General features: G+C 34.0%; 1 protein-coding gene across 1 annotated transcript; it reads left to right on the top strand.

Annotated features, from left to right (window-relative positions):
- The first annotated feature begins 486 nt into the window (after nt 1-486).
- On the top strand, nt 487-6,632 carry LOC110712361 (receptor protein kinase-like protein ZAR1). The gene is made up of 2 exons (XM_021890812.1): nt 487-2,580; nt 5,619-6,632. Exons 1-2 carry the CDS (start codon nt 1,050-1,052, stop codon nt 6,257-6,259), a joined length of 2,172 nt encoding a protein of 723 aa, XP_021746504.1. The 5' UTR covers nt 487-1,049; the 3' UTR covers nt 6,260-6,632.
- The last annotated feature ends 10,089 nt before the right edge of the window (nt 6,633-16,721 follow it).

Genomic DNA, 16,721 nt, shown 5'->3' with positions numbered 1-16,721 from the left:
ACTGATTGAAACTAAATTGAACATTTTAGAGCTGAGATGAACTGAATTGAACTGAATACAGTTAAAATATACTGTTTTAATTTTGAGAGAAGGAAATTAGGAACTAGACTGAATTGAATAGATTGGAGCTTAAATGAACTGAACTAAAATTAAGCTGAACAAAACAAGTCCTAAGATGAACAAAACATGACCTAAAAGTCCTTTCAACAAGTCTAAACTAGTAGTAAACACTTACTCGATAATTAACTCTTTTCAATTTATATAAGATACTTACGCAAATGACATTGGAGCTCATCAAGCAAATACAAGAGTACAGCGTATATAATCATCTCTGATAACCTTATTACTAGATGAACTTGTTCTTATTGGAGCTCATCAAGCAAATGCAAGAATGACTTATGATGGTTAATTAATATAGGGAAACTAACAACATTAGCTTAGACAAACGACTCCTAAAAGCAAGCAAGACGAATATTGCATGCCCATATTGTGTTTTTCCATTCTAAATTATACGGTGTCTCTTAATTGCACGCTAAGCCGACCTAATGACATCTTTACATAGCAAATTCACTAATTATAAAATCTGACTCGAATGATCAACAAAAATGCAGCAAACTTTAAGTTGATCCAAGTCATTAAATGTACTCAAATCATTCTACCATCCTCCATTTATAAATGGAACAAAACCTACCTAGCTAGCTTTTACACAAGTCGTTATGCATTTGATGATTTAACCCTTTGCTTTCCTTCTACTCTCTTCTTCCTTCCCCATTATTTGACCACCTTTCTAAAAAAATAAATTAAAAAATAAATAAATTATTTCCCTTCTATTTATTTCTTGGCGGGCTATGGGCCCACTTTCTTCTATCAAATCCTCACATTAATACCCCTACCCACCTCTTCTCAACCGTATTCTCTCTCCTCCAAAAATAATTCTAAGATTTCTTAAACAGCAAAAAAATTTAACTAACACTTACGAAGTATACACAAGTCATCCTTTGTTGATGTAACACTAACACCCCAAATATTTCACTAATTTGTAAAAAAAAATGAACCTCCAATTTTTTCTTTGTTCATTCCTCCTCCTCTTCACGATCACATCTAGAGTTTATTCTTTATCCCCCGACGGCCTCGCTCTCCTTTCCCTCAAGTCGGCCGTTGACCACTCATCCTCGTCCGCAGTATTTGCGGACTGGGACGAGAATGACCCCGATCCCTGTGGATGGACCGGGGTCTCCTGCGACGGAAATTCCACTACTAGTCCCAACCCTCGGGTTGTTGGAATATCCGTCGCAGGAAAAAATCTCCGAGGGTACATCCCCTCGGAGCTCGGCTCCCTTACTTTCCTTCGGAGATTAAACCTCCACGGGAACAGTTTCTACGGCTCGATTCCTGATCAAATCTTCAATGCGACTTCGCTCCATAGCATTTTCTTGTATGGGAACAATCTCTCTGGTCCTCTCCCAACCTCCATGTGCTCACTTCCAAAAATTCAGAATGTAGATGTTTCTGGAAATTCTCTCTCCGGCGAGATTCCGAATGGTTTGAAGGAGTGTAAGCAGCTCCAAAGACTGATTCTGGCGAGAAATAACTTCTCCGGTGAACTTCCTGGAGGAATTTGGCATGAACTAGTGAATCTAGTTCAACTTGATTTATCATCTAACCAGATACAGGGGAAAATCCCTGAGCAGCTCGGAGAGCTAAAGTCGCTCTCCGGGACATTAAACCTTTCGTTTAACCATCTATCCGGGAAGATCCCCAAGTCACTCGGGGATCTTCCCATGACGGTGAGCTTTGACCTGAGGGCGAATAACTTGTCTGGGGAAATCCCCCAAACAGGCTCATTCGCCAATCAGGGGCCCACCGCCTTTTTAGGGAACCCGCTCTTATGCGGGTTCCCATTACAAAAGGACTGTACTAAAACAACAACAAACCCGAACTCTCCCCCACCCGAGGACAGTAGGGGGATCAGCCCCAAGCGAAAGGGGCTAAGCCCGGGGCTGATCCTCCTCATCTCCGCAGCAGATGCTGTAGTAGTCGCCTTTGTGGGACTCGTCCTCGTATACTATTACTGGAAGAAAAAGGATCACTCCTCTGGATGCAGCTGCACTGGCACCATCAAGTTAGGACGGCACATGAACAAAGATAAAAAAACAGGGCTCTGCTTTGGGTGCTTCAGAGGCGGATCAACAAGCAACGACATAGAAAGCGAGTCGGATAAGGGGAGTTCCGAAGGCGGCGAGGGTGGTGGAGAAGGGGAAGGAGAGCTAGTAGCAATTGACAAGGGTTTTACATTTGAGTTGGATGAATTGTTAAGAGCATCAGCTTATGTTTTAGGAAAAAGTGGGTTAGGAATAGTTTATAAAGTAGTGCTTGGAAATGGTGTGCCAGTTGCTGTTAGAAGATTAGGAGAAGGTGGTGATCAACAAAGGTATAAAGAATTTGTTGCTGAAATTCAAGCAATTGGGAAAATTAAGCATCCAAATGTGGTTAAATTGAGAGCTTATTATTGGGCTCCTGATGAAAAATTGCTCATTTCTGATTTTATTTCTAATGGCAATCTTGGTAATGCTCTTCGAGGTCAGTCCAAATCTCTCTTTTTGGTTAATTCTTTTATAATTTTGTCTTTTTTTTTACTTAGAAAATACTCTTATATAATATTATTATTGTGCATGAATAAAATTATGGTATAATTAATTAGGTGGATAAGGAGGTGAGTTTAATTTATGTTTCCTTTGACTTAAATACATACAGTACAATGTTTTGAATTTGGTTTATTACACTGGTTTAAGTACAAAATCTAATTGAAGGAATGTTGTTTATGGTGCATAAAGGACAATTATTAATTTTGAGACTTAAGTACGAACAACTTTTAAAATTTAAAATCCTATTTAATAGCCTTTTTTGTTTGAATTATGATATTTTAGTGGTTTAATACTACGGAGTATTTATACTACTAGTCTACTAGGCCTCTCCAAATAGCACCGTTACGAAAACACAAGCTAATAACGTGATAACTAATTTCAAACAGAGATATAAATGGGATCCAGCATAGCTTATAAGAAGTATATGCTCAAAGGACAAAAACCATATCATGTAGGCTAAGCTAGCTGCTAAATGACTTGCCTTTGTCATATATGGGAATATATTGGTAAAGTTTGAGTGCAGCATCCTTTTAGATTACTAGCAGTAGCATAGTTTGCATGAAAGTTGAGTAATTTATGGTTTTTTTATACAGTACTTAGAATAAATAATTAATCAGTCTTATGTCTAATATAATTAGCCTTATGTTTGTCATTTAGTGATCCACTACGCTATAGATTTGCTACTTCAAGTCATGCCAAAATCAAGCTTATTTTATGTCTCAAAAAATATATATATAAGTGGTACTATATTATTGTCTAATTTTATACTTCATTTAAAAATGGTCCTCACATCGATCTTTTGGGAAATCTTTGCTGTTAGTTAGTAGCTGATGGTCTATGTTCATGTTGAGAATGAGTGGGCAAAAGTTATTTGACAAAAAAATGAATTTTATTTGTTGGATTCAAAACTTAGCATTATGATACAATGATATATGACAGATCGTTATTTGATAATCATCTTGAAAAAACACAACTGTTTATAGGAGTTGGATTTTTTTTTTTTTTTTTTTTATGTGTCTGACCTGCAAAAAACAAGTGTTGTTACTCACAAGTCACAACTCCTTAAGAGAAAAAGAAAGTGCATGTATTTACGACGACTTTTCAACGTGTTGAATAGTTAGCCACAATCACAGGCTTCTCATGTACAAAAATGGTATATGTTGCAAAAATTTTGGAGTGATGGTAGGGAGTATGACGCTATAATTAAGAGATTATTGAATCATATCATAACACTATTATGTAATACGCACATGGTTGAGATAAGGGTGATCGGCCGGGTACAATATGTGTGAGCCTTATGACTTCTTTTTTTGGAGCCTTACGACTTGGATTATGCAACCTTGATGAATCCCCACTATTAATACTAGTTACCACTTACCAAGTACCATACCTCTATATGCAAAAAATTTAATACAACATGAAATTATGAATATATAAACATAACACCTAGCTATGGCCCATAACATTATAATATGAGATGTTACATATAGTTAATGTTGGTCATCCTTCAATCCTTTTCTTTCTTACTTGTCCTTGAATTATAGAGTTTAATTTGGTGGGGGTAACCAATATTTATGGCCAACTAATCCAATGCTACAAAAAATGACATTGATGGTACATAAAATGATAAATATGTTAGGATGTAATGAGTAGTTTTCTTGGTGGGTAGCTCTGTTTAGGACTATGTAGTGAGCATCCAATGATGAAAATGTGGAGTAGTAGCTTTGAAGGCACTTTGGTGAAATGATACTTAAAAGTCGTACACCATTGTTACTTGTGGAAGTTTGAGAGTTAAGGTTGTTCCCCATTACCATGAAATAACATTGTTTGTTTTATTAGAAGTACTACCTAGCTTTTTGCGTTACATGGTGCATTTATTGAAATATATATCACCTATTATTAATTAAACCCAAAAAAAAAACTCACCTCCCTTTTTATGTATCTTGGGTAGCTAAGGATTATTTTGGGTAATCATATAAATTAGAAACATTAATTAGATTATATACTTATATGAATAATATTTAATGATAGATTGTGCATATAAAAAAAAATACGAAGTATATATAACATTAAAATAAAAATAAATGTGATGCATTTTACTTTATAGAAATAGTTAGAAATATATATATTTATGACGACCTAACTAGAAAAACTGCAATTTTTGATAGATTAAAAGCAATTAACTTTTATTGTAATATTTTTTGTTTCCCTACTTATTTTAAATATAGTTTTGAAACACAATGTCAAAATGTCAAACTATATCTAAAGAGACCTTGACTAATAAATTTTGGCCATGTAGTTCATACCACTAACTTTGGTAGTTGACCTAAAATGGTTTTCTGTCAATCAAAACTTACCTAAGAATGTTTACTTGGTTGCACATTTAACTAACAGTCACACTATATTCAAACATTGGATGCTTTTAACTGCATTATTTTTCTTGGAAATTTCTACAAATAATGGATAATTAGTCAAATTAAACCCCCCAAAATAAGCAATAATTATGTAGCACTCTCAGGACTTTCAGATTTAGATCCATCATTATATTATTTAATTATAAGTTAAATAATTATGTAGCACTCTCAGTACTTTCAGATGGATATTCAAAACTCTTTTGTCTTTGTCTTTGTAGGCTTTGGTTGCCAAGATTCTCTCACTGGCTAATTGGTGCTGCCAAAAACTATAGAATATATTTGATTTTCTCTTAATTGAATTTGCTTCAATTAGTTTTAGATTAACATTCAAATAGTTTAGTGTTATGCCAATAGGGGTTTAGGTTGTAAGAGGTATTAGGTTCGATTCTTATCTAATCTTTTAGTTTTTTTTTTCGAACCAACAAAGAATTAAAGTCTTAGTGCACATGTCGTTAATGTAAAATAACATGGGTGATTAAACGAGAATTGATGCTCGTACATAAATTGCATTTACTATTACACGTGAGTAATGTGACAAATTTCATTATTGATGAAACAGGGAGAACAGGGCAACCATCAACAAGCCTAACATGGAAAACAAGGTTGAAAATAGCCAAAGGAACGGCTAGAGGTTTGGCCTATCTTCATGAATGTAGCCCTAGGAAATTTGTTCATGGAGATATTAAGCCATCAAACATCCTCCTCGACAACGAGTTTCGACCACATATCTCCGATTTTGGCCTAAATCGTTTGATTAGCATCGCGGGGAACAATCCTTCCTCCTCCGGTGGGTTCATGGGAGGTGCACTCCCGTATGTTAAGTCCACTAGTCAAGAGAAAATAAACAACTATCGTGCACCCGAGGCAAAAATCCCTGGTAGTCGACCAACTCAAAAATGGGACGTCTACTCATTTGGAGTAGTCGTGCTCGAGTTACTAACAGGGAAATCCCCTGAACACTCTTCCCCAACAACATCGACTTCAACTGAAGTACATGATTTGGTGAAATGGGTTAGGATGGGTTTTGAAGAGGAAAACCCGCTTTCGGAAATGGTAGATCCTATGTTGTTACAAGAGGTACATGCTAAGAAAGAGGTGTTGGCTGCCTTTCATGTGGCTCTTTCTTGCACTGAAAGTGATCCTGAGGTTCGACCTAGGATGAAAAATGTGTCTGAAAATCTTGACAAAATTGGGAGTTGAAAAATATAGTGATAATTTTGGTTATGATTATTGTTATTATTATTATTATTTGTGGTGATTTTTTGTAAAAATTGAATATGAGCATCCTCCAGCATTTTTGCAGATTCAAGAAGTTAACAATTTGTGCTCCACAAATTGGTAGGTTTTGACACAAATAAAACTATCATTTTGGCTTCATTTATACATTTACAAAAAAAATTATGTAGGTTGGGTTGAGGTGGAGGGGTGGATACACATTCTATGATTCTCATTTGTAATTTAAAGTAAACTAGCTTTTTGGCCTGTACGATATAAGGTTTTATTTACTTTAGTTATGATTTTTGTAACATTAAGTGTAATCTATATTCCTAAACGAACAAATGATTGAGAATCGTTCCTTATTCCTTAATTAGTTTGTGAGTAGATTATATTTTCCCTTGCATACAATTGATCTATTCAAAAGACAATTAGTATCTAAAAGTAGGTTGTTCCATTTTCTTGCTTAATTATGCAAATTAATTACTTTTTCATGTTGATATTCATGAGACAGAACACAAATAGACAATTATGAAATATTATTAAAACAAGGGTTTTTCTATATAGTAATCCTGTTTTTTTTTTCACTTTTCTACGTTGTGTCTCAACATATATCACTTTCTACACTGTAACCCCAATATATTTTTTGTTTCCATACGGTAACCTTGTCGTTATCTTGCCGTTAAAAAATTCCATTAGTGGGGCCCACTATCCATTATTAATATTTTTTATCGATTTGCGCGCTGAAAAATATTCCGTCAAAGGGTTCGAGAGCTATTTTGGCACTTAGGAGTCCAAATTGAGCTCAGATTTGGCAAAGAAATAACGTAAATGCCTCGTTTTGTGTGTTAAAATGTGAACACGTAAATCAAGACATTTCTTAATAAGCAAAACAAGGCATTTACGTTATTTTTTTGCCAAATCTGAGCTCAATTTGGACCCCTAAGAACCAAAATAGCCCCGAAACCTTTGACGGAATATTTTTCAACGCGCAAATCAATAAAAAAATACTAATAATGGAGAGTGGGCCCCGCTAACAGAATTTTTTAACGGCAGGATAACAGCAAGGTTACCGTATGGAAACAAAAAATATATTGGGGTTACAGTGTAGAAAGTGATATATGTTGGGGCGCAACATAGAAAAGTGAAAAAAAAAAATAGGGTTACTATATAGAAAAACCCTTAAAACAATGTTAGTTCAATATGTGTTTAAGGTAACTTGACATAGAACACATAGAATGAAATGAAATAATTACTAGTTATTTTGGCATCCACCTTCAGTTTATGTTTTTTAACCTTCCATCTTTCATGACAAACTGAAAATCTGTATCAAAACAGTAACCAATCAAACCAATTAGTACCAAGAAAGGCGACAATTAAGAAAAAGTTGAACCACTTACTTTAAATAAAAATAGAGGAGAATCATTGGCATGTTACCGCCACGTGTTAAAACGTTAAGCCTTTATCAAAGTATTGCAGCGGAAATCCAACTTACATCTTAAAATAATATAATTTAGAAAATCAATAAGTCAAAGCTTACAAATTGGAACCATAAAGGCCCTTATTAAAACCAAACCAATATTCAAAATCCTAAAACATAATTAAAATAGTAAAACGTAAATAAGTTCAACACAAAGAACGAATACTCTCAATCACACCAATCCCTTGACAATGCGTATGTCAAATCCCCGAACTTCACATCATCAAGCTAACTTGTGCAATACTGCTCCCCAATAATACAAGTGTAATAATTGGATCATCACAGGGTCATTGAAAGGCGAAGGCCATGACCAAAAGAAAACACAGAAAAGCACGCAATCAGCAAAGCTGAGTACATACAAGCTACAACGTACCAAACCTAGCATGCTCAACTAATTAAAGTAAATAAACATACAACTTGAATTCATTAATCAAGACTCCACACTTAAACAATCCAATCGACTCAACATACTTTGCTAATCAATTCCAAACACTTGACACTTTATATTTAATTTAATTAATTTAATTTGGAGTAAGCAATAGACGAGGTTGTCCAATCCACCAAATCATTTTGGTCCCAAATGACCATTTAAAATAAAAGTTTAGCGCGATGCAAGAATGGACGCGACTCCATTCTCACAAAGTTAGTCTAGGATCCCATCTAACTTTCATTATAAAATAAAAATGTAAATACCAAAAGAGAAGAGGACATGTTGATCAAACAAGCCTCGGAAAGCCACGGGCTACCACCGTGTACCCCAACCCATAATTGTCAATACTCTAGAAGTGCACGCTTTCTAGAGTTTTATTACTCATCCATGTTTCACTTTACGTGATTACAATTTTAATTAATAGCCGACTCAATCAGATAGACCATACATAAAAATCATACATCAATTTACTTTTAATCTTATTTAGGACAATGGTGATCACATCACAATTTGACCTTTAATTTCATTAAACTTCCAAATTATCCAAATTGTTGAACATAGTCAACCCACCTAGCCATTTCGGCTTAATCCACTTTTACTCAACATACTAACAAGTCATGCTTGATTAATAAATAAAATAAATAACAACCTTGTGGAATAATTAATAAATTCATTCCAATTAAACCATTCAATTCCAATCCTTTAATAATCCAAATGTGGTTAACAAACCAATCCAATAAAAAAAATGTGCTTGTATCAACATTCCATACAAATAATTAATCCAATATAATTCAACATGTTTGCATCATAATTCCATACAAACATAATCAATTCACCAAAACATGTCTCATAAATATAAGCACATGCATAAATCAAATGTATAACCAAACAATTTCCATCCAAGTGTTCTCTAATCATGAAACTAAGTTCTTTTCTTTGGTACCTAGACATGATACTACTTACAACGAAGTAGACATGTACGTACCTCGTATAAACAATCCTTTGTGCCACTTTTAATCACTTAAAAGTCTCCTAGAGAATAATCACCTCCTAGAATACAACCAATAATCACAAATTAACACTTAAACAAATTTCCAGCAATATAAATTTGATTAAAAGTTCTTAAACTTCATTAAAAACATGTTTTTATGCTTAATTAATCAATAGAAATTCAATAGGAACAAAAGCCCCAAATTAATTAGTCATAAGAACCCTAAAATCCCAATTTAAATAAATTGAAACCCTAGGTTTTAAAATTATAAAATCTGAAAATTATAACAACAATTATAATCTGAAATTATTAGTTTAAAACATCAAAAACATGATTTTGATACTAAAAATATAAACTTTATACTATAAAATCAAAACCCAAAACTAATTAATCAAACATTAAGCATAAATGAAATAAAACAAAGGAGAGAGAGAGGGGCAGCCATGGTGGGCCACGGCTGGGCCGCTGGTGGTCGCCGACGGTGGTGGGCGGTGTCCGGCGACTGGCGGTGGTGGCGGGCAGCAGGCGGCAGTTGGTGGTGAGTCAAAACTCACGTAAAGAGGAGGAAAAAAAAGAAAGAAAAAGAAAAGAAATAGGGAAAAGAAAAGAAAATAAAAGGAAAAAGAAAAATAAAAATAAAAGGAAAATAAGAAAATAAAATAAAGAGGAGAGAAAATAAGACTAACCTTTAGTGTGGGAAAAATTTGGGGATGTATGGGGTATTTATAGGAGAGAGAGTGGTGTAGGGTAAATAGTAAGATTGGGCCTCATAAAATTAATGGGCCAATTAAGTAAGTAAGATGAGTTTGGCTTTGTTTATTTGGACATGAATTATAGAATGAAGGTATGTATAAAAATTTGTACCAAAATAATTTTCGACCCAAATTAAAAATTGCAACTTTTGAAATTAAATTCCGGAAAAATACAAATAAATATTATAAATAAAATATAATTTCATTTATAATATATTTAAAAATACGGGGGATTACAGCTGCTCATCAATTAAATCACTCACCTGAACTAAACCATGACACACAGGGCTAGAAATAAACCGACCAGCATCACCAACAATCCAAGGATCTTCCAAAATATTTACCTGTTCTCCTGTCCCAATTCGCCAGAGAATTCCTTCCTTGAAGAGTGCCTTTGAGCTCCATACACTTCACCAAGAGTAGCTCCCTCCATACCCCAGAGACGACTCTAAAAAAGGGCTCCTAGGGTAGTACCATGCCTTCATGACTTTACCAAGCAGCGTATTTTCCCCTTTCATCAATCTCCAAGCTTTTCGTCCTAGTAGGGCATCATTAAAAACAATTAAGTCCCTAAAACCTATTCCTCCAAAACACTTCGGATTGCACATATCCTTCCAACTCCTCCAATGGACACGCCTACGGTCATCACTATTCCTCCAAAAGAAGCGGCTCATGGCAGATTCGAGATTCTGAATCACATGTACCGAGAATTTATATATTCCCATTAAATATGTGGGAATAGCTTGTATAACGGACTTTAGGAGTACTTCCTTTCCGGCCCGAGACAAGAGTTTTTCTTTCCACCCCTGCAACTTTTTCCATACTCTATCAAGAATAGCACTACAAGAAAATAACCTTTTCGTAGCGATTATTTTAACCTATAGTATCGATTGTAATTGCAACAAAAAGCTTTCCCAACGAATGGTCATTCGATACAATATCCCCCGCTGCCTTAGCCTTTAGTAGTGGTCATGCGTATGATCTTTACAAGATTCGAACATGCAACCTCAAACTCTTATATTAAATGTTTCACCAATAAGCTATGACATATTTTATGTATTCTTTGTCAAATAATATTTATATATCTAGTGTTGAAAAGGCTTTTCGTATCGATTTTTAGGATTTAGTGGCGATTGTAAATGATACGATTTCTCAAAAGTTTATAAATTTGTAAAAATAGTGTGGATATGTATTATAATGTTTTCCGTATCGATTTTATATGGGAAAACCATGGCGATTGTAAAATGATACGACTTCCTTAATTATTTCACAAACATACTTGCATATTGTAGCGAATGTACAATCGCTACGACATAATCGCTACGAAAAGATATTTTTCTTGTAGTGTAGCTCTGAAAATGGCTTTTTTTTATCTCCCCACCACCATAGGAATCCCCAAATACTTCTCATGAACATCCACCCGTTTCATATTCAATAGCCTCAACAGCTCTTCTTGCCGATTCGCATCAACACCTCTACTAAAGGAGACCTCAGACTTGTCATAGAACATATAGAATGAAATGAAATAATTACTAGTTATTTTGGCATCCATCTTCAGTTTATGTTTTGTTTTTGTTTTTTACCCTTCCATCTTTCATAATAAACTGAAAATCTGTATCGAAACAGTAACCTGTAGACACCCAAATGTGTCTCCCCAAAACCAAACCCAGTGATGAGTACCTTTCGCGTCGAATCATAATCGAATGAAGCGAAAGTGTGAAAATTTTAGTGTTGCGGATAAGTTTTAATTTCTTTTCTTCTCTCTGTTTTTGAAAACTTATTTTAAGAAAACAACCAATCCGGTTTGGTTGGTCCATGATATGGGTCCAATAGTAGTGTAGTTGGATGGGGCTTGCAAAGATCTTTCCAACGATATATTATAAGCCCAGTTCCGATGAATATTGAAGAAGTTATGGCCAATTTACTAAATTGGGTCCGGTTTGAGCTTTATATACGGCCCAATGATCTAGAGGAGGGCCTAATATGATTTATCATTCCTAATGCAATTAGGAATGGTTTTAGTCTTCTAGGTTCTTCTAGAAGGTTCTTTTCATTCCTAATTCAATTAGCATTGATAAATTGACTTTTGTTGACTTTTCAGAGTTTTAATTGAAATCAAATAGCATTTTCGAGGAAATTATATGATTTTATCCTCCAGTACGACAAACTTATCTGATTTTCGAAAAAGCGTTAAAACCAGGCTTGGCGCCTGACTCCAGGCATTGGCGCTAGCCATTGGCGCTTGGCGCTAGTGTTGGTGTCTGGCGCCAGTTAGCCAGGGTTTGCGCTAGCCCTGTTTTTTGTGTGTCAGACTCTGTTTTGTTTATTTTATCTTTTTGGCTGATTTCTCTATAAATAACGTATTAAAAACTCCATTTTCATTCACCAATTCTCACGAATATTCACCTACAATCAGTTTTCATTCATCATCAATTCTCTCTAATTCTCTTCTATAATCATCAATTCTTTCTTTCTTTCTCAAACTTTGTTTTCACATACAAAATTCCATATTCGCAAGATCTAGAAGCCATATTCGAAGTTGTCTTCGCCCTACACGTGAAAGGTTTAATTTCTGAGGGTTTGGTCCCAAATCTCTCTTTCAATTATTTAATTTAATTATTTTGATTATTATTTTCCTTGAAGTTACTAACGTGTGTATTTTGTTATTAGAAAGAGGTACGAGGCATCAAAGTAAGTGCTTTAATTGATTAATTAATATTATGATGTAGAAATCATGTTTAAATTGTTATTATGATATTTCTAGTATCATGTTTAGGGAAAGAGTTATAATATCAAATATGCTTATTATGATTCCTGTGATGTCTTATATTCTCTTCCTAATATTTATGATTGTTAGTATCATGTTAGGGTTAAAGATTTGATTTTTATTGCTTAGTGACATGCTAGGGTTTGTTATTAATCTTGTTAGTATCATGCCTAGGATCTTGCTATTTTATGCTTTAACATGATTTATGATTATTTTTATAATTGTTTTGATTATGATTATAATTTTATAATGATGATTATTATTATGGTTAATATGATTGTTATTATGATGATTGTTTCATTGTTATAATTTTATTATCATGATTATTATAATTAGGAAAATTTGTAAATTACCACCCAAAAAGGGGTGCTGTTTTGAAATTACCACCCAATAAAAATTTTATTTTAAATAACCACCCATTAAAAACAAAATTCTTTCAGATTATCACCTTTTTTTTGTTTTCCGGTGGAAAATCTGTTTGTGGGCCCCACATAACGGCTATAAACGGCTACTTTGACTCTCTCTCCCCGATTTCTGTTGTTTATAAATTGTCAAACTTCAATTTTAAAAATTTTGCCCCAAATTTCATTCTAAATCCCTCAAATTTCAACTTGTACTGTTAGAAGAAGATATAAACTGAATTTCATACTCTGATTTTGCAGCTAAGGTATGATTCCAGTACTTCGTAAATTAGGGTTTTTTTTCCCTAATTTAGTAATTAGGGTTCCTAAGGCAATAAAATTTAGGGATTTTTGCAATTAGGGTATTTGTTTGCAATTAATTGTGCGATTTAGTTAGAATTCTGCAATCAGCAAAGTGACAGGAGCTTCAACTACATGCTTCAGGTCCCCACAGAACACTTCGAGATGGCGCAATCAACACTACATGCAAGTACAACCAAGAATTCAATTTCCAGAAAAAAAAAAAAGTAGACTTAGGGTTTTGATTAAATCCTATATGGGTAGTTGAGAACTTGACAGAGAATTAAAGGAAGAAAGAGGGAAAAATTAAAATTGATGATTTTTGGTTAGATTAACAGAAGGAATTGAGGAGAGATGAAGAGTATGGAGTTTAATGCAACAGTTAGAACATTAGGTCGAAGAAAAGAAAAAAAAAGGAGGGAAGTTAAAAAGGTGGGACCCACAGTCGGATTTTCAACCGGAAAACATAAAAAGGTGGTAATCTGAAAGAATTTTATTTTTAATGGGTGGTAATCTAAAATAAAATTTTTATTGGGTGGTAATTTCAAATTAGGACCCCTTTTTGGGTGGTAATTTACAAATTTTCCTTATAATTATTATTGATTATTATTATGTTGCTTGATGCTTATTTATTGTTATTGCTTGATCACTCCTTTTATGCATGTTTAAAGGGAATTTGTACTTGTAATTACGCTTAATAAGATAATTAATAATCTTGTTAGGGTTAATTTTTATTATAATTGAAGTGATCGCCAATAATAGTTTTGTTTGTGCATTATATTCAACTAACATAGATAAACAGGTTTAGGGTTAATCCTATTGATTGCATGTTAATTTAAAAAGCGCACATGAATACGATCAGAATAAAGTAGAGGCCTATTATTAGGGCAGGTTCAATCTCTTTTAGGTTGGATTTGTACCTTCATCCCCGAACCCTTATTTGGTTCTAGACCTTATGGAGTTGACGATCTCTTGGATCGTTAAGGGGTGTAACCTTCACCTCGTGAACGGTTTACAAGTTTCTAAAACTTGTTGGCGACTCTTTTGCTCTATCTTCTTCCCTTTTGGACGCCACCGTACTTTAGTGTATGATCACAGTGGGGTTCAAGCTAGGGGTTAACGCTTGAATTTATTCCCTACATAACCAATCAAACCAATTAGTACCAAGAAAGGCAACAATTAAGAAAAAGTTGAACCAAGGTAAACGAATCAATAACAAAGAAAGAATTTAAAGAGGATATCTCCAATAATCACTCTCAAGTAACCCAAAACGTGGGCAAATTCTCTGAACCTTTGTGGATTTCATATAAATTTTGGAGTGATGTATGTGTTGTGAGGGGGTCTTAATTAAATCTTAGAGTTTCAAGGTCCGTCCCCTCCATGATCAAAAGTTTAATATAAGGGTTAAGGTTTGTCCACCCTCAGACTTGTAGTTCATTGCCTCGTACTACTGAGTATAGATTTCAAATTACTTGTGTAAATCTAAGTGTTGTACATACATATATATATATATATATATATATATATATCAATTAACCAATACTAAAAGCGAACCTAAAATGACACTTGTCACAATCTCATTAACAAATTTCCCGCCCATTTTACTTTCCTTTTTATGTAGATTCTTTAAGGAAATCATTTTATAATAATTTAAAATATATTTCTTCCAATTAAAGATCTTAACAATAATAATTCTCCATATAAACCCAACGAACTAATATATTTTACATATTAGCAGTCTTTTATTTGCTATTATTTTTGTAGAAAAAAATGAGGTAATTATTACTAAACAATAGATAATACTATTAACTTTTTTTTCTTCCAATTTTGTTACTTTTGCAATAATGTTTAATTCAATTAAAAATAAAATCATTTTGTTAATATATATATATATACACACACACACACACTTTATTTTCTACTATTAAAAGTCATATCAATACTAACCCAGCATGTGCGGGTACTATCCTTAGAATTTTTTTACAAATAATAAAAACTTCAAATTCCTCTTTTTTTTTTTTTTTTTTTTTTTTTAAATCAAGTTTAAGTGTCATTAATATTGACATTGATAGATTTACATATAAAATTAAAGTTATATTTATTTTTGAATTAGTATTATGAGTTTAATTTTTTTTTACAAAATTCAATACAATAACTCTTTATAAAATTTAATAATAATCGTGCATTGCACGAGACTTAAACTAGTATATATATATATATATATATATATATATATATATATATATATATATATATATATATATATATGTTTTGCTTTTCCTCCCTTTAGCCGGGGATTGTTGGAATAGAGAGAGTAAACGACATGTTGTTTGGTCAGATTATTATTTTTATACTTGATCAATTTAATCCACAAATAGCTTGTGGCCTATCATATTTGCCAAAGGGTGAGTTTGTAGGAGTTTATAGGTACTACGCAGCGGAAAACATGAATCATATTCAATCAAGTACCAATCCCAAGAATCACATGCATAACACACAAGACACATAATCATACCTTTGACACGTGAATTCCACGAAGCTATTCGACAGGCAAATCAGGGAGAGAATAGAGCCCCAAGCGTTGCTCCTCTACTTAGTCTACGAGATTCGAACGAGCCGTCCACCAATACTAGATTGGTCGATTGATTGAGGAAAACCGCGATCACCACCTTTACGGACAACCGACCACCGCACGAACCACCACCACCGCGACACACCACCGGCGCCTAGGAGGAGGAGAGAGCCGTGAGAGAGAGGACTTTGAGAGGGTTGGGTTTCGTGTTTGCTAATTCGGGTTTGATCATACTGATCAGTTAATTCCTTACTTACTGCAAACCTAGGCACCTAGTCTATTTATAATCTCATTATAATTAGACTAGAGCACAAAGCCCAAAACCACTTCTTAATCCCCATATGGCCGGCCACCTAGAGTGATGAGGCCCATGACGGGCCTCGTCCTCTAATGCTCGGTCTAGCCCCTTTGTGTGACCTTATAGGATCCGTCCAATTGGGCTTTGGGCTATTTTACTAGTCCAAAGATCGTTAGTACCTCTAGCTATGGCAAAACGACGACCCAAATGTACGAACTTAATTATCTCCATAATTTTATCCAATTATACATCTAGTAATTGCACACGACGAAGACATAACTCCTTCAGGGTTATGGAGTAGCCTTTTTCCATGTCTAGATTCATTCAACAACAAGTATATTGGCTTTCTTTTCATCCTCTTCCTTTGTAATCTATTTGTAACTGTATTCAATTATGTGGTTGTTAATGCTGATTAAGTCTCCCTCTTCATTCTGATTTAATCACTTTTTGAGGGTT

This window comes from Chenopodium quinoa, unplaced genomic scaffold, assembly GCF_001683475.1.
Source record: "Chenopodium quinoa cultivar QQ74 unplaced genomic scaffold, ASM168347v1, whole genome shotgun sequence".
In the NCBI taxonomy this organism is placed as follows: Eukaryota; Viridiplantae; Streptophyta; class Magnoliopsida; order Caryophyllales; family Amaranthaceae; genus Chenopodium; species Chenopodium quinoa.
Note: the sequence above shows the minus strand (reverse complement) of the source record. Positions and strands in the feature narration are given on the sequence as shown.